Genomic DNA, 19,101 nt, shown 5'->3' on the forward strand with positions numbered 1-19,101 from the left:
ATCTCTCTAGCTAATCTCACCCATGGCTATGGCTAACACGCGCATTATGTGTATTAGAACTTACTATATCTCACAGAGTGTTTGGAAAAAGAACAACACTAACTCACTACAATAACAATGAGCATTCATGGTGCACTCTCCAAAGAGAGGTCAGGGGTCACAGTGCAGGAGGTTTTGCTCAATGATACTTCAGCAGGGCAGATGCCACCTTTTGATGCACTGAGTCCTTCCCTAGTTTAGAAATACAAGGTTTACATTTGCACTCACATGATCAGTATACACCAACAACAGCTACACATACACAGCACAGCAAAAACTACACAATAAAGAAGTAACGGCTGAAAAAAACATGATCAAACATGCCTGTTTGTTTGGGATGCAATAAGAAAGATAAGAAACACTTCTTGATGCATTCTCAATCATCCAGGAAAGTAAATCTCCAAAAGTTGATTCTGTTCATCTGGACGTAGCGTTTTGTGGGAGAAACGTTTCGTGGGAGAAACGTTTTGTCACTCATAACGCTACGTCCAGATGAACAGAATCAACTTTTGGAGATAAGAAACACTTATTTATCATAAAAGATCATGATTAATCAAGATCTAACGAGGAGCTTAAATACAGACTGAATGTAACTATTTTGGTGTGCTATTATGTGCTAGCATTTATATGCTGATATAAAGATTAACTACAACTGCCTGCTATGCTGTGCTGTGTTATATACCAGCGGTCTCCAACCTTTTTTGCGCCACGGACTGGTTTATGCCCGACAATATTTTCACGGACCGGCCTCTAATGTGTCGTGGATAAATACAACAAAAACTAGTACCGGTACTGGAAAAAAGAAGATTTATTCATAACACACGTGAAAAGACCCAGGAAAACCGAGTTAACGATCAAAACGATAACAAAATAACACCGAAAACCGATAAAAACTCTGAAAATCATACATTTCACACATGAGCCTCAACTCTCGCGGCCCGGTACCAAACGACTCACGGACCGGTACCGGTCCGAGGCCCGGGGGTTAGGGACCGCTGTTATATACGATGTAATTATAAATACATATGTAACCATTCACACTGGACACATACAGATTTTGTAGAGTTAGAAAAAAAGAAAGGCAATTTACCCTTACAATTAAGGCTTTATTTAATATCACAGTAATTTGATTAGTTAATTGTGTGATTTTATAGTAACTTTATTTATTAATGAATCGAGTAATTTGTATTTTATTTGATATACAATTTTGTAATTTGACAGGCTTCAGTTCAGTAAAGTACTGATTATTCTTCCTAAATAATAAAAGTTATTAATAAAGACATTATTGGAATTCGTTTAATGTGTTTTATTGAACAAACTCAGCCACACCAAATTTCTTTTAATGGTATATCAATAGTGAGGACTTGCATTTCATAGGAAAGCTCAGATACACGAGTGGGTATAAATTAAATAATTTGAGCGAATGTTTCTTTTCATATTGTAGGAAGATGAACGTTACCAGTGGGATGGGATATCTGTGCTCCCTTCCCAGCAGCTGATTATAAGACCAGTGTTTGAATTTCCAAATATCCAAGGTCTTCTAATAGCACTTCATCAATAGAATTCCAGTCTTTCACCTAATCCTGAGCTCTGTTTCAACAACTAACTAATCAGAGCAATGAATGGTCAGCTTGCGTACACTTCCTGTGACAGGGCTGCTTCTCTTTAATTAGCTCCATTTCTTTCAATGCAGAACAAACAGCAACATATGCCACTTGGTGACAGGCGTCAGTGTACACAAGAACCGGCTAGAGCTGCACCCATAAACACCTGCTGCATTCAAAACAGACGCGTTGGACGTGATGCAAAAAAATGATAGAGCATCACTGAACATGTTCCGCATGTTCTGTTTATTCTGGTGTCATATCAGATCATGTAAAAAACACAATTAGTTAAAGTGATGGCAATGGCAGTATTGCATCCCTAAATGTAACAGATTCACCAATACAAGCAGCTTAAAACATAATTCAAGGAAAAATATAAAGGATGTTTTTTAACACAGCACTTCTTGAAAAAACAAAAATATATTAATTAATTTACTTATGTGATACTAATTTATTTTATGAAATCATTTGCCTTCATATAAGCCTTTTACACTCTAATGATGACGTCCAGATCAAGGCAAGCAAATATAACTCTCATAGGCTGATGTCTAACAAATATGAAACACAGATTAATTCATTCTTAATTTATAATTATTATATCATTATATTTGAATTCATTTATTTGGTGATTCAAAACCTTTCCACCTCTCTATAAAAGAGATTGAGCTGCTAAGTAGCGCCCACGCTGTGTATTTTATCATTACAATATCCTTCCTTGATAACTTTATTAAAGAAGCACAAAAGGCGGTTAAGGCAAACGCAAATATCGTCGTAGCCACATCACTTTTTTGCGAGCAGCAAAGGTCAGAGGCTTTGATATCCAGGGATAACGTGAGGGGAACATTTTCATTGTCAATCTGTTGACAAGAGATAGAAAGCCAGGGAACTCAGGAAATGAACTGAAGGGGGCTTTGATTGCACCCACTGCATCACGCGTCTTTATTAACACGCCTTAACCAGGCGGATCTGAATAGGACGGGCCTTGGAATCAAAGGATGGGGACGTCACACGCATTCTTCATCCCTTCATTATCGCTCATCCACCCCCAGCAACAACCGCTAGAACAGTGTTGGGGCCATTCTGCACACTTGTGACAGCTCAATTATGATAACCCTGGCTTTAGAAAATGCACTTAAAGCACATTGAAAGATCAAGTCACAAAATCATAAAAATTAAACGTCTGCTGATTTTGACAAATTCCTTTTAATCTTAAATAGTCTTCTAATTTCATTGATGCGGTCCCTCAATTTAATGTTTAATGACTGTTTCTTGGTGTAGAAGAGACTTTTATTAACTCCTCAGTCTCTCAAAGAGAACATTTCCATGTCAGTGTTTTATGTCAGTGCTTTATAAAAGCCCTTTCACAGGACGTGACCTTAAGGTTAATCCAAAATTCAGTGTGAGGGAAAATGTTATGTCATTTAAAAGACCAACACATTTGTGGGCAAAAAACAAAGAAATCACTGACATCCAACATCAGGCTCAGACAGATCTGACATGCCTCAGTGCCAGTGATGTGTATAATACGCCATCCACGCAGCGAACAGCCTGCTGTGTTGTGTTCACAGAGTCGGATCATATCAACTCTACATGAAGAATGGCAGACCGACAATAAGGTTTGGCAGGGCAGCAGGAAACATCTGGGCTTCACCCTGATCTCAGTGACATGACACGCCTGGAAGCGAGGCTCCGAGACAGAGTAGCGAGCACAGTGCAAGTCACTGGCTACAAGCAAGCTTGACAGGCCAAGCGTGATTACACTCTAGCCATTTACAGCACAAACAGGTCATGACGTCTAGATCAAGACACTGGTTACCTCAACCTACGTGGATCATGGGTGTAGCTGACGCTCAAACACGTGTTTTGTTCTGTGTTTTCTCCCCCCACATAGGGCGATCTGTCTCACGTACACTCGGGATTTCCATTAGAAAGAGCGTTCACATCAATCCAAGCTTTAATTAAAAAGCTGCTATATTCACAGAGCCTTCCTGAGCTTTGCTGGAAATGCGCAGGTTCTCCTGCTCTTCTCCATGAGTGGGCGAAATGGGGTATTTGGAAACCAAATGAGTTCATTGTTGCCAGGCTCAAGCCTTTCATCTAATTTTATTGTCCTTACAAGAGTGACTGTCACCCTCTGGTAAACACTTGATGTTGTCATCAGCATTAGCATCATTACTCATATGCTTAAAAAGGTGAGCCCATACACTTATCTCAGTTTTATCTTAAATAAATATTTATATTTTTTAAATTTAATTATATAAAAATCTAGAATTAATCAAATATACATACATTTAGAATATTTAACAGTGCATTTCGAAGTATTTTAGAAGTAAGCATACAGGTTTGTTAATGTTTGGTTAGAAATTTCTTTTCTCAGCCTGTGAGAAGATATTTTCTCCTGTGTATGTTCCTGACAGACACAAGGAAAGAAAAAAGAAACAGTCAGAAGCATTTAAATAACCAAAGTGAGTTCATTTACTTATAACCAAATATATAACTACTACCTTATATAAAAAAACACTTAAAATTGTAGTTTGACATTATTAAATTTTAGTGCCAGTTGGCTGTCTTAAAAGCTCTAAATTGTGTTGACTGAAGCTGAATGTTAAGAAAAATACTTTATTCCTAAAGAGTCTGGAATCAGAACGTAGTATTAATAATGACTTGAATTCCTCATTGCAGATTATTCAGCTCTTTTTTTGCAATTTCTACATGAAAAAACACTAAAAAAGGCTTAAAGACAAATTACTTTTAATTAAACACTGTCTGTAATTAAATACAAAAATAGTATTCTTAAAAAAGGCTTAAAAAAAACAACAACCCCAAACTTTAATTTTCCAGACTTAACTTAAAAGTAGCTTACAATATTCAAATACATGACAGTTTGTCATTCGTGATGTTGTCCTTCCAGTGGAAATGCAAATAGCTCGTTTTGAAGCAGGATCTTTGGAGAGGAAATACTGGCTGCTATAAAAAGCAGAGGTGAGAGTCTGAATGAGTGCTGAACACTGATCTGCAGGGTGCTTCAGACGGGACACTGTGTCCTTATCACATCTGCCAACTGGGGATCAGCCTCTGACAACACGGTCTGCAGGTGCTGAAACTGCACAAGAGGAGGAAGGGCAGGGTGGAAACATAATGTTTATTTTCCACAGGAGCTGTGGGAGTATGGCAGCAGTCCATCACACATCCTGATCTGACACGAGCTCTAAAATAAGTATTTTGCTGTATTAATAGCATTACAGGTCAACAATTTCTGCCTACAGTTTACATCTGGACAAGTATTATGTGATGTTTTTTAAATAGTATAGTAGTATTCTATCTTGAAAACCCCCCAAAGGTATTAAAGTATTAGAAATTCTGAGCATTTGCTTTTTATACCCAGTGAAGAATGTCATTGTTCATTTTGCTATGAATAAATCTTTTTTCTCAATAAATCTTTTCAAAATAATATAAATTTTAATTTTAATCAGAAGGTTTTAGGATTTCATGATGAACTGTGACTCACTGTAACATACCTACAAGGACTCCAGGTCTTAAAATCTGACTGTAACTCTGTAACATGAGTTCATCCTTCTCAAGTAAAAGCAATAAGTCTGTGTTAAAATATTTGACAAGTTGTCCTGTTATTTCTGACAAAACAACAGTTTGTTGTGTTTGTGCAAATGAAACCTCAGTTAACTTAAAACGGCCTAAACCCCTTTGAACGGTATCTATTCACATGTACGTGTCTCATTGTAAATTAACCATTTAGAAGGAGTACTTACTGAATTCTTAAACTTGGGAAGTAAAGTGGCAGCAGCTGCGAGGCAGGTTTTCTCTGTGAGGTAAACTTTCTTCACCAAATCTGCAACTGTGTCCTAAAATGGGGGGTAAAAAAAAATCCATATTTAAACCTTGGTTTTTACTGGCTGCTGATTAAAATGATCTGGCCCACAAAAGTGAGCAAAATAAATCCCTAAATATTACCTTTTGAATGTGAATGAAGAGGTCAGCCAAAAACTCTGCTGTGATCTCTGCAACAGTCTCGAGGTGCTCATCTTTTTCATCTTCTTTGTTTGCACTGCCGTCTTTGCACTCATTTTGGTACTGGCATACCCGCAAGATGCTCCCAATGAGAGGCAAACCTAGAGGTATTCAACCAAAAACGCAGCAAATTAAAAAAAACAAAATAATGTTTACCATATATTCATTCATCACCCAAAAAACTGAAACTGCACAGATGGGTCATCCTTTTCAAAGAGACTAAAGCCCAAACACTTCCACACAGTTTAATCTTTGTTTACTGTTTGCAGTCCTGGGGTCCGTTCTTCGTACCTCGCTAAGTAAGTTAGCTGGATTTGATTGTTGACGATTTCGCGTGATCTTGGATCGTTCGGTTCTCCGAAGCTAATCCGGGACTTGCTGTCATAGCAACAGATCCGTAAGCGTAAACCTGCTCGGGAGCAGGCTTACTTTATGTAAACAGGATTAGATCGCAGCCACTCAGGTATGTCCGCTTCATTTATACGAAAGCAACAGTGACATTTTACCACTGTTTTACCATAAATAAATATTATCAATGTAACTAAAGATAATGCAGTACTTGATTCTTTTATTGATTTCATACAGATACATACAGGTCATTTCCTAAAACAGTGTGCTCATAGAGAGATATCGATTTTCCCGTGAGGGTATTATTCACTTAACCAACTTGTTGACGAGGGGGTGCAGGACCACCACCTGTCTTTTTTTGCTCTGCCCTTTTCTTGGTTGCTGTGATAAACAAACAAACAGATTATTTCAGGGTCTCTTTTCAAGAGACTAAAAGCAATATAAGTGATAACTATTACAAATTCTGTAGAATATTCTTATATTTCACTTTTACTTGTTCCCATGTTCTAGTGGGTCCTGTTGTGGCTCTAATGTGAAAGAGGATATAATGTAATATAATATAATAAATTTACCCTACCGCCTGCTGGTGTTGGCCAGAGGGGCCGATGGCGCGATATGGCAGCCTCGCTTCTGTCAGTCTGCCCCAGGGCAGCTGTGGCTACAACTGTAGCTGCCTCCACCAGTGTATGAATGTGAGAGTGAATGAATAGTGGCATTGTAAAGCGCTTTGGGTGCCTTGAAAAGCGCTATATAAATCCAATCCATTAGTATTATTATTAAATTACTTACGAGTTTAATTTGTCAGCAACTTCCTGCCAGCCCTCGCTCCTTGCTTTTGCAGCCTTTGCAGTGTTCCCTTGCATTTTAATTAAACTCTGAAACTCCTGAAATCCCTCACTCAAGAGTTCTTGCTCTGCTGCCGAAAAATACTGAGCGCGCTCCTTCGACATTTTCGCCGACCAATCAAAGGGTTGCCGATCAATGTTTCTACTATCGATGCGTAGCCCCTGTTAAGCCACCCAGTGATCTCACATTACTTCATCCAGCTATACTAATCGTCAACAACAGGTGTGTTTGGAGAACCGGAATAGCGAGCTCAAAGTTGGCGCGATGATTTGATCTTGGATGTTTTAAGCGAGGTACGAAGAACGGACCCCTGCTCACAGCCTAATGAGCTCAGCTGAATGTTTGTGAACACTGGTGACCTCTGGTGGTGTTTTAGGCTTCAATATGACAACAGCTTAACAGACAGACAAGTCTAATTTTAGGATGGCACTGAAAATCATACCGTGATATACAGCAACATTCATTTAAACTAATTATTCAAACAATGGGGTGACCACAAAATCTGCTTTCTTCACTTCCTGTATGGCTATCAAGAGGACTTATTATTATCGGCAACATTCTCTGTGCAGCTAAACATCAGTGTAGCTTTATGAAAACTTACTTCTGTCACTTTTGCTGCACCACTCATCGTGACATTTATAAAGAGCCTGCAGCACAGCAAGTGCTTGGACCAGAATGCTTTTCTGTTCATGCAGTACAACTGGAAGATCATTTGGTTGGCAGAGGTCCTCACACACGACGTCACAGACAAACTCCCACACAGATTTCCCCGGTCCATCAGAAGCAGCTAGAAGAAATACACAAAGTCTAATTTTAAAAGGCAACCACTTCTCTATTGTTATCTGATAATGGTTTAAGAACAAGATTTCAATAAAGACCTTTTAGTACTGAAATGTCTCACCAAAAACCTGAATCCCCTCATCTATAGTTGTAAGTAACTGGAGGATATGAAGGTAAACCTCTAGGCCATTCGGACTCTCTGATCTGTGAAAACAATTTAATACTGTGGATTCTTGACAATCAACCTCACCTTTAATTTCACAAGTACATTGTATTTAGTTTAACTCTGCAGTAAGAGCCTGGTTAAATGATATGCGTCATCAAAAACAGTAATACAAATACTTCATAAAACAGATTCAGATTCCCACCTGAGCTGCTTGGCTGCTTCAAGAAGACATGAGGTCATCTCCAGATGGCTTTCACCATCATCCCCCTGCTCCTCATCAGGCTGAGCTGTGATCCAACTCTTCATTAACTCTTCATCAAGGTCAAACAATTTGTCAACTAGTTCTCCCACCTTCTCAAGCAGATCCGCTGTAAACACATTCAGTATATACTTATAATGGTAAGTTTACAACACACTCATGTCAACAATAATTATAAGCGTCACAGGGACTTGCAGTGTCAAACAATACAAGTAACCAGGTTATTACTGGAGAAATGGACTAAAACTGGAATTAAACAGAATAAAAATAAATACTATTGGTGGAGCTGCACATGATGAAACAGAGATTGGAGCGCACAGATGTGTGCTGTCGTATTCGCTGAAGCCACAGTGAACAGACATCTTTCTGAGAAAGACAGGTCAGCAGCAATCTGCAAACATCATGAGGAAATATGAATATTTCTCGTTCCGTTTCTCTATTTCACACGTCTACATAAAATGCAAATCGCACCTGCTTGTTTCCAGCAGTGTTGGAGGATCGGTATCTCCCAGAAGCAGCAGCACCACAGACCTGTGGACACAAAGAGTAGATTGAAACCCATTTATGTACAACAGGGGTGGGGAGCTCTGGGCCTCAAGGGCCAGTGTCCTGCAGGTTTTGGATATCACCCTGGGTCAACAAACCATTAGGTCATTACCAGACATCTGGAGAACTTGTTGAGGAGACAATTTAAACATTTGAATCTGCTGTGTTGGATAAAAGACACACCTAAAACTTGAAGGACACTGGCCCTTGAGGCCTGGAGTTCCCCACCCCTGATGCACAACATCTATCAAAGAACTTTTTTTTTTACCCACCCCAAGTCCTCATTTTGGCTCAAAGTCATACAAGTTTCAGGAAAACACGAAATATTCCCAAGGATTCCCACACTAATTTCCTAGAGGAAAAAAAGAAAGCACTGTATCAGAAATGTATTACCGGTAGAAAATAAATTAATTGTACGGGATTTATTCTGGTAGAGAAAGTATGCGTAAAAAAAGGATTTCACTCACTGTAAGTCGTGGACAACGTGATTTGGAAATCACTCCTAGAAGAATATCTGCAGCTTTAAATTCCTGCAGAAAACCAGCCACATCCTACAAACAGGTGGTAAATAAATAGTCAGTTAGTAAATATATAAACATTTAATTAATCACTTTTAACTGCAGACCATGTGAAAGCCAGGCAGGTAGAAACCAGCTTTATTTGCACTGCTTTGTAATTAAATTATTTAAATGCAAAAAAGATAGCTATTATAAACTCTGTTGTAATAACTCATACCAAAACAAGGTGTGATAAAACCAACTTGAGTTTGTTGACAAAACTACTTGCAGTAAAAAAAATAGGCAACAGGTGAATTGTCTTGCCCAAGGACACAACGACCGAGACTGTTGGAGCCGGGGCTCGAACCGGCAACCTTCCGATTACAAGGCAAACTGCCAACTCTTGAGCCACGATCGCCATTAAACAGGACACAAGCTGTATGCATCATGTGTGACAGAGCAATATTTTAAGCTTTAACATCATTTGGTATTTGGAAAGTTTACCTGCAGAAATGCAAATTCTATTGTTATTTTTCAATTTTTCTTTAACGAGTAATTGATTTCTCTGTTCTGGGCAGTATACTTACCTCGATGCCACTTGTTCAAATGAAACTATTCTCCTTTAACAAGGAAAACAAACAGTGTGTGGTCTTTGGAACACAGAAGAGAAAGTCTACCTTATCCATTGCCATATCCCACACTCTGCACAAGTCTTCCTCCTCATCATCAGATAGCTGCATTGGACCTTCACAGCGCTCTTCTGAATGCTCTGTGACCATCTGCAAGACAATTTTACAGACATTAGCAAATGCTGCTGTAACACTGCACACTTTCACCTACCAAACCAGCAAACCGATGCATGACTTAAGTGCTGAATGAAACGTGCAATATTTATCACTTCAGTTTACATCAGCAGCCAGCCTACATGGATGAGATGAGTCAGGGTGCTAAAAAGCCAGTGCTTGCTGTAAACAGTGTCTCCAATGGCATCCACATCTTCGTCCTCCGCTCCATCTGCTGCGTCTGGGGGTGGTGATGGGTTACGGTCCATGATAGGAGACTGTGTTTCAGCTGGAGGGGATGAGCTCTCTTTCTCCACTTGCCCAGCACCGTCAGCGCCACCATCTGAGGAAATAAACCAAGGAACGCATTACAGAAATGATGAAGGAGATTATCAGCCAATATTTTGGTGTTTCTGATTTCTACAAACTTCTCCGTAGCACTTGATGTAAAGGCTCAGTGATTATTCAGATCTCTTCAGATTGAAAAATTTAACATCAATAAGTGGCAGCAAAATCTAAGTCATTTTACCCCTTACTTCTGTTAATACCCTAACAAAAGCACTTGAACCTCTATCCACATATGTACAACTGTAGTTAAAAAGCTTGGAGTTTTAATAGCTACTTCCTTGCATTTACCAACTACAAAAAACGTACAAATAATTATCCCTGCTTGTATTACCTCTTATATAAAATACTATAATTCCCTGTACACACGTTAATCCAATTCCAGTCATTTTTGATTGTCAATAAGACTGTGTGACACAAACAAAATGTTAAAAATCCTGTTACAAATCATTAGCAATGGATATAACAATATAGTGCATTTTCCATAAAAATGAGGGAATAGTTTATATTATCACCACATCGAAACTACTATTTATATTTTTACATTTAAATTAAATAATTAAAAATGAATTAAATATGGGCCTTACATGGCATTATCCCGTTGTGACACACATTAGCTGACCCCAGTCACGCAAGAGCTTCCTCAGCTATCATTACTGCTCCTGTATGATTGTTAGAAAACTAGCTTGTCTGCAAATATTGACTACAGAGTGTCCAGTCTCGGATCAAGTGTGCCATTAAGCTCATACAGAGATGCGTTGTTCGGCTTGTCGTTGCAGTGCAGCATGCTACATTGCAGATTTCCTCCAAAACTTCGGCCCAACACTCATAATGTGAAAGCAACAACTCAACTTGTTTGAAGTGTTTTCGGCTGGGCGTCGTGCTCCTTAAGTCTAGTGTTTTGAACAATGCATGAAACAATATATTTATAGATGTAAGTTGTAATAGCCGCATCTCTCAGGTCTGTTTCAGGCCATTGCTGGATTTTGAGTCAGTTATCTTTTTTTTTTTGTTGTTGTTTGGGTGATTGATAGGTCACGTGTTAAGTGGCTTAACAAACAAAGAAACAAACAAGGAAAAATATTTCTCAGAAAATAGTCAGGTACAAAGACTGGACTAAACCCTTTCTCCTTGGAAGCAAAATATGGCCAGGATGGCTCAAGAATTTGGTAACCAATATATTTTAATAATTTTTGAGAGCCCTTTAAGGATCAGCTGCATGATAGATTAGAGATCGATTATCTCCACATATGTCCTCATATTCAGCTCCCAAACCACACCTAAAAACCCAAAGTGGCTGGGATTTCTCTGTTATAGCCTGCTTGACTGTTGTCAAGCCTCATAGATTCCCCCCCCCAAAGTCCACAGTCAAGGTTTTTCTTATTTACTCTTTTAAGTTTGTTAGGTTTTTATTTCACTTGTTTACTTTACCTTTCCTTTTCGTTATAGTCGTGCTTTTGTTTACGTTTGCCTTTTACATTAGACGTTTGCAATGAATCGCATTTTAACTTGAACTTGTTTTTATGAGTTGTTGTTTTAAAGTGTGCCATATACGCGACAGCCACTGCGCTTGACATGCTCGGAGCATTAGAATGACGGCATACCTTAATTTTACAGGTATTTATCCGGACAAGGAAAAGGCAGCCAGCCCTCCTGGCACTTTGTCGTTAACGTAACGTTAAATGTACCGTGGCAGGGTTTGAATACAGTTTATAGTTCACCACACAAAGCTTAAACAGATTACAGTAAATCTTGTTGTATCATTTCAGTGTCATACTAAATATTGAAACGCTAAATATCAAGAAACAACAAAGGCACACCCAGTAAAAGGTAAAGGTGGTGCTTATAAATACTAAATGTTGTCCATTTCACGTTCATTGGTTAAGCTAACAGCTATAATTAGTTATTAATGGTGGATTTCTATCTAACTTTCGCAGGCAGACGCACACTTTTTAACTCACCCATACTGACCGCTCTTGACTACCGTTATTAGCAGGCAATTAAAGGCAATATCATCGGATGCTTTTAACTTTTCCACCACAGCAAGCCGCTCGGTTGTTTCAAACAGCCTCCATTTAGTACTAGTGGGTATCTGCGCATGCGTGAAACCAGGACCAAGCTTCCTGCCACCCGCAAATAAATAACGCCATCTGCAGTGCGCAGACGGAACTACGTGTCCACATGTGAGAGAAGCGAAGCTGGTAGTGGATTGAATCTGCAAGATAGTGTCATATTTTAAAAATTATAAGTTGATTCTGAAAACTGTTGCACTTACAGCAAAAACAAACAAACAAACAAACAAAACGCACAGAGAGGCTTGTAGCATGTCTCTTTCTCCTTCTGTAAGGCACCTTCCGCTAAACAGCTTCTCTGTCCATGAAGTTACATAAAGGGCTGGGTTTCACTGATTTCACTGATCTCACTGATTTCATTCGATTCAATTTTGACCCAGACAGTCAGAAATATTAAAATTCTGATCATTTATCAGAATGTTTCTGCAAACATGAGGGCTTGAACTCACTGTACACAGTAGTATCTAGGTTATTGGAATATCAATTTACTTGCTGAAAACATAAAACAAGTTTCTGTTGTATTAACCAAGGCTTCTTATTAATTTAATGCTGATTTGATGTAAAATCTCCAAATAATATTAGAATACATAAACCAGGGAAATTCTATTAAAATTTAAGTCCAGTCAGAGAAAGTTTCCTCAAAGAAAGGTTCAGAATATCATGATGCTCCACATGCATTACAATGGAAACTTAAAAAAAATGTTTTTAATACTATATTTTTTATTTTTTTCCATAGTACACCAAACTATATAAGCAATACAAATGTATAATTTATAGATTAAAAAATGTTTTAATCTATAAATTTATCTTTATAATCTCAAATATATTACAAAATTTGATTCATATCTTAAGAGCATGCTTAAGTTGCTTAAGGACTTTATTTTATTGGTTTAAGCAGTGTTGAAACAAGTATCTAATGTTAAATAGTATTATGTAAACAGGGACCCACCTCTAATCAAAATTGTCTTGGAATAATTTGATGCATGTACTGTCCTCCCTGAATCAACACAATGTATACTCATAGACAGGAATAGCAAAAGACTTCTCATCATGCAGCTGTCCTCACTTGGGAGTGGTTCAAAGCCCTGTTTGCACTAAGAAGAGCTTTGCGTGCAAAATAACATTTGATTAAACATGTGTTTATCTGTAGATACATCTAATCACAGATAGCTTGGTTACATCCCTGCTCACCAGAGGAATGACTGCACCAGCTTCAGTAATTGATGACTATACAACTGCTTATACTTGTACTTGTGACGCACAATGCTCAAAAACTCTTTGACTTTTGCATGTAGGCAAATTTGTAAATTTAAAGCAGTTTGTAAAAATGCACATTTCTTGAAATTTGTTGTTAAGAAGAAACAAAATACATCACAGGACATCTGTGATTTTTGGACAGTAGAAATTTAATAGTGAACATAAATCATCATAATCATTCTTTGGGCATCTCTGAAGCTGCCCATCTTTAGTTTTTCTCTCACCAAGTTACTGATCTTTTATCCCATACAATTATTTGGTAAGCTGGGCCCAAAAGCCAGATGTTTGGTAGAATTTGGTAGAAGGTGTTAAACGTAGCCAAATGTGTTCTAAAAGCAAACACAAACCTACTGTCCAGACTGTGTGTGAGAGTTGAAAAATTTGCAGCTTAAGAGGCCACCAGACCTCATACAGTATCATGCAAACGTGATACAACACGTCGGCAATGGTGGTCACCAAGGATGTAGACCAGTCAGTTTATTTGCACATCCTGTGCAATTCATGAGCCACAAGCAATTTAGATAGTGCCTTACACACTCTTACTGCACTACCAAATATTAACTTTAAGTAAGTAATATAATTTTATGATATGTTTTAAAATCTATTTTATTGTCAAATGAGAATGTCTTGATTTTATGGTAGCATTTATTGTTTTGTAGGATTTTAGTTGGATTTAGATATTTTAAATATTGCGAAAACAAAAAATCTTCACTGGAGCTGTGTGGTTGAACATATTATAATTTCATTCGCAATTCTGGATATCAAGATATGATCACTGTCCCACAATTTGCTTTGCAGAGATGATTTTTTTATTTTTGTTTTATTCACTTTATTTTTTTCTTTTCCATGTTGGATTGAAATAAAGTACAACAGAAGACTTGAAATACATTTAAAAGTTATAATATGATCATTCAAATATATTATCATTCAAATATAACATGCAAGACCAAGGAAGCAATAACTCTGTCTGGGGCTCGTTCTAAGTAAGCTCTAGCCTGTATGTTATACTGCATTGTTAACAGCTCATTTCACTGAACTACAGCACAATTTATTAAATTAATCTCAAATTCTTTTTTTATTAGCATTCTTATTATTAGATGAATATGTTATAAACAGGGAAAGTTAAAGATTAAGCTCTCAGAGAGGGAGTTGTGTTTGAAGGCCTAATGGGCGTCCATCCAGCCATTTTTTAACCAAGTGTCACAGGCTGGGTCTCTGTACCTGTTTTGAGTTTTATTTTGTATTTTTGAGTCTCTTATGTTAGGTTTTTGGTTATAAGTTCATGTTTTAGGGTTTATTTGAGTTTAGGTTTTTCATTATTTCTCATCTGTTTCCTTGGTTTATGTGTTTTGGTTTCTTGTCTAGTCCGTCATGTGTTTTAGGTCTGTCAAGCTTGCTTTGTCATGTCTATGTCTCCATGTTTCCGGTTTATTTTGAAAGAGTCTGGTGTGTTCTTGTCATTGTGTTGAGTATATGAGAATAATGGCTCGTTTGTTTTTTTTGGGGGTTTTTTTGCAGAAAACCGCAGTACCTCTTCTGGGTCCTGTAGTAAAACACACCCTGCCATGACAGCAAGTGTTGAATTCAGCATTATGCAGGGCTGGACTCTGTCCCAGTGTACATTTGGAAAGATTCCAAGACCAATTTACAATTACCATTTATTTACCATGCATGCTTTTGGAGCTCCGGGAGGAAACCTACTCATGGAACAGAAACAACAAGAAAACACAAAGATGCTATTAATGAAATCGAGTTTCTAGTTTTCAAAAAGTAGCGGGATCTTTTGAGGGATTTAATAAGTTTTCTTCGTCCCACTCCTTTTTCAGGCAAGTTTTGTTTTTTGTTTTGTGTATTTTATGTTCAATATAGGTATTTGTTGTGCCTGAAAATGAATAAATAAATGAATGAAAAAATGAATGAATCTCGCAAAAGTTCATCTTATTTTTTTTTTCCCCCATTTTTTTCCGTACTACTCTGACACACCTGGAAGATTATTATTTCTTATGGAATGTGCATGTTTTGTCTTGTACCCAGGACCATGTACTGAATTTCATCGCACAAGGTTTGCCTTTTGATTAAAGCAACCATCTTTCCCCATCGACTTCAGGAAGTCCACAGAGCCCCGTGTGTCAATTCACAGGACAAAGGTTGTTGATGATCTTTTGGCTGTATTTATGGACAGTAACATAACGAATGTGACTTTAAAGATGAACTTTGTAAATGAAAATGCTTTTGATGATGCTGGAGTGTCAAGGGAGGTTTACACTGCATTTTGGGAGCGATTTTTGGAACAGTGTGAAGGTGAAACTGAACGAGTTCCAAGGCTGAGGCCAGCCTTTTGTAATGCTGAATGGCAAGCAGTTGGGCAGATACAGGTGAAAGGCTTCCTAGACCATGGTGTCTTTCCAGTGAGACTGCCAAATGCTTTCATTTTAGCTTGCATCCTTGGACTCAGTTGATCATGATTACGTCGTGGAGGTGGCCATTCTATGGCCACCTCCACGGGACAAGACTCGGCTGTCCATCTGCATCTAAAGAACAAAGGTCACTCTTTCAAGGATGCCAGTGTTCACATTTTTAAACAGGTGAAAATATATTTATGAGCAACAGGAATTAGTGGCGCTGAATCTTTGATTTTATTTATTTTTTTGATGTGTTTTACTTGCATCTATTTGAAAGAATTAAATTAAATTAAATTTTATTTCAATAATGACTTTCAAAGTAAAACAGAACACATAACAGACACAGACTTGACTAAGGGATACAGCTGACAGAGAACAAAGGGAACAAAGCGGTAGGGATGACTGTTCACTAAATAGAAGGAGCACAGAATCACAACCTCAGAACTAGAACACAAGAAATGCTAAGCTGGGAATACTAGAGAGAGAAATCAAAAACCAAGAGACTAGGAAAGACGCATCATGAAATCAAAGATAACTGATGCAAACAGAAAAACATGGAGCCCACAGACACAGAACTGTGACATTTGTAAAGCCCATGTTGATATAATTGCTCCAATTTTACTCAGGATGGTGAACTGCTCCATTGCATGGTGCTCTTTTCTGATTGTGTGTATGATGCCCATGTTTGTCTTCTTCCTAAGAAGGACAGAGACCCCACCAATTAGTCTATTAATTAAAAAAATCATCTTGTCTTCACGTCTTAATAAATTTGGGGGCACTTTGATTTGACAGGATCAAACTTGGTTTATCACTGACAGATCTGCTTTCTCTAAGACCTGTCATATGTTGAATGTACTGTATGGAACAAACCCACCACATTGAGCTGCTATTTCCTAGACAACATTCTAGGAGTTGACTGATTGTTGGTAAATGGACTGATTTTTATATAGTGCTTTTCTACTCTCCCGGAGTACTACACAACATGCCTCATTCACCCATTCACACCCACCCATTCGAAGCACTTCTAAACTCAAGTGCAAGCTAAACTACATTCACACTCTGATGAACACATTGGAGGGCAACTTGGGGTTAGTATCTTGCCAAAGGATATTTGACATGCAGACTGGGAAAGCCAAGGTTCGAACCACCAACCTTCCGATCAGTAGCTGATCTGCTCTACCACCTGAGCCACCACATGTTGGGGTGGGTGTAGTTTTGCTGGTGTGGTGTGGTCAGGTGGGCTGCCCCGTGCTCTGTGGGTCTTGGCAGTGCTGCTGCTGGGACCCAGTCTGGATGGGCCTAGGGCCCCTGCTCTTGGTTGATTATGGAAAACGGGGGTGCCCACTGGCATCAGCAGGGAAGCTGGGTCCAGGGAGGGGGTAATTTTGATTGCTACTGTACCAGAAAGGAGAGGCAAAAAGGGAAAAAAAGCAAAAAAACCCCCCCTAATTAATATATCTATATCTGTATCTATAGATAGATAGATGCAATATCCCTGATATAGCAAAGTATTTTATTCTATTTTCGTATAGTATATTATTCAATTTTATCTTATTCTATTTTATCTTACTCAATTCTATTAACGTTTAATTCTCTTAACTTGTACTGTCCACTTTCTGCCGTAACCAAAACATGTCTCATGTGTGGGACTAATTAAGGTTTAACTTATCTATCTTATATAGTACTTGTGACACAAAAATGCAAAAATCTGAACTCTGACTTTCACATTGACTCAACATGGAGCCATATTTGTACATTTAAAGCAGTTTGAAATGTACATTTCTTAAAATCTGTTTTGAAGAAGCACCTTTAAAGCTGCATTTGATGTTTAGTTTTCCTCTCACTAAGGTGTTGATGATTTATCCTATACAAATATTTAGTAAGCTGTGACCAAAATACAGGTGTTTGGTAGAATTTTGTAGAAGGTGATGAAAGTCGTTCAATATGTTCTAAAAGTAAAAATCAAAACTACTGTCCAAACTATGTGTGAGAGTTAAAAAATTTGAAGCCTAACATGCCACCAGACCTAATGCATGTAAACATGACGCTGCAGGTCGGCAATGATAGTCACCAAGGATCTAGACCTGTGAGTTTATTTGCACATCCTGTGCAATTCATGAGCCAGTAGCAATTTAGACAGCGCCTTACGCACTCTTACTGCACTACCAAATATTAACTTTGCGTAAGTAATATAATTTTATGATATGTTTTAAAATATATTTTATTGTCAAATGACAATGTCTTGATTTTATGGTAGCATTTATTGTTTTGGTTGAATTTATATATTTCAAATATTACGAAAAATCTGTTCCCTCTGTGATATTCTCATAAGGGTCTTCTGAATCGCCCTTTGTCTGGTCCCTCACCCAGAACCAGTTTGCCATGGGAGACCCTACCAGGGGGCAAAAGCCCCCGGACAACATAGCCCCTGGGATCCCTGGGACACACAAACCACTCCACCATGACAAGGTAGTGATTCGCGGAGGGGAATTTCAAACATTGTAATGTTTAGACATATAGAACAAAATAAAACAAAATAGATTTTTATTGTTATTGCACATGCACAATAAAATTGTGGGTGTTCCACACCATCTGTACATGGACTAAAGCTATAAATAGTATTGCAGCAAGAATAAATATCAAACAAGAGGATTATAAACAAATAAGAGGAAAACGCATAATAGAGGATAGGTTGCAAATTGCTTGAAAGTAGTGCATTGGACTTGGTCTGAGTATAGTCCATGTGTGAGTGGCCTGAGTGATAAGGGTTCCTCAGATCATGGCTTAGATTGGTGGGTGGGTGGACAGGGATGGGGTGTGGGGGGATAGTGTTTGTTGACAGTCCAAAAGTCAGCAGCCGGTATCTTATGGACCCAAAATGCAGATACAGGAGAACGGAGTTGAATTCAAACAAAAGGCGAGACTTTATTAGGGCTGATGACAGGGGTAAAAAATAAAAGCAAGGGCGAAAGAGGAATGACAACTAACCTTGTAATCTAAACTAGGAAAATTAAAACAAGATAACTATGACAGAACTGTGAAGCTATGAGACAATATGAAAGCTCTGACATTATGAATGCTGTGACGAGCATGGAGGAAAATAGACATCCTGACAAAGATTGATTGACAACA

The 19,101-nt window shown here is 38.1% G+C and overlaps 1 protein-coding gene across 1 annotated transcript; it reads right to left on the reverse strand.

Moving 5' to 3' along the window:
• Window positions 1–1,866: 1,866 nt before the first annotated feature.
• On the reverse strand, window positions 1,867–12,347 carry saal1 (serum amyloid A-like 1). Its single transcript, XM_082542804.1, has 13 exons — window positions 12,200–12,347; window positions 10,037–10,236; window positions 9,789–9,890; window positions 9,082–9,165; window positions 8,887–8,966; window positions 8,540–8,599; window positions 8,344–8,459; window positions 8,012–8,177; window positions 7,765–7,847; window positions 7,465–7,650; window positions 5,613–5,770; window positions 5,411–5,503; window positions 1,867–4,746 (listed from the first exon to the last, which is right to left on the reverse strand). Exons 1-13 carry the CDS (start codon window positions 12,201–12,203, stop codon window positions 4,669–4,671), a joined length of 1,410 nt encoding a protein of 469 aa, XP_082398930.1. The 5' UTR covers window positions 12,204–12,347; the 3' UTR covers window positions 1,867–4,668.
• Between the last annotated feature and the right edge of the window lie 6,754 nt (window positions 12,348–19,101).

Source organism: Aulonocara stuartgranti, assembly GCF_965226115.1.
Source record: "Aulonocara stuartgranti genome assembly, chromosome: 7".
NCBI classification, from domain to species: Eukaryota; Metazoa; Chordata; class Actinopteri; order Cichliformes; family Cichlidae; genus Aulonocara; species Aulonocara stuartgranti.

Excerpts from the sequence above, each read along its gene's own strand:
- saal1 (XM_082542804.1), bottom strand. Across the intron at positions 9,166-9,788 it reads GGGATATGGCAATGGATAAG|GATGTGGCTGGTTTTCTGCA; the intron begins GTAGACTTTCTC and ends ACCTGTTTGTAG. Across the intron at positions 4,747-5,410 it reads TTCCCAAGTTTAAGAATTCA|TTTCAGCACCTGCAGACCGT; the intron begins GTAAGTACTCCT and ends CCTCTTGTGCAG.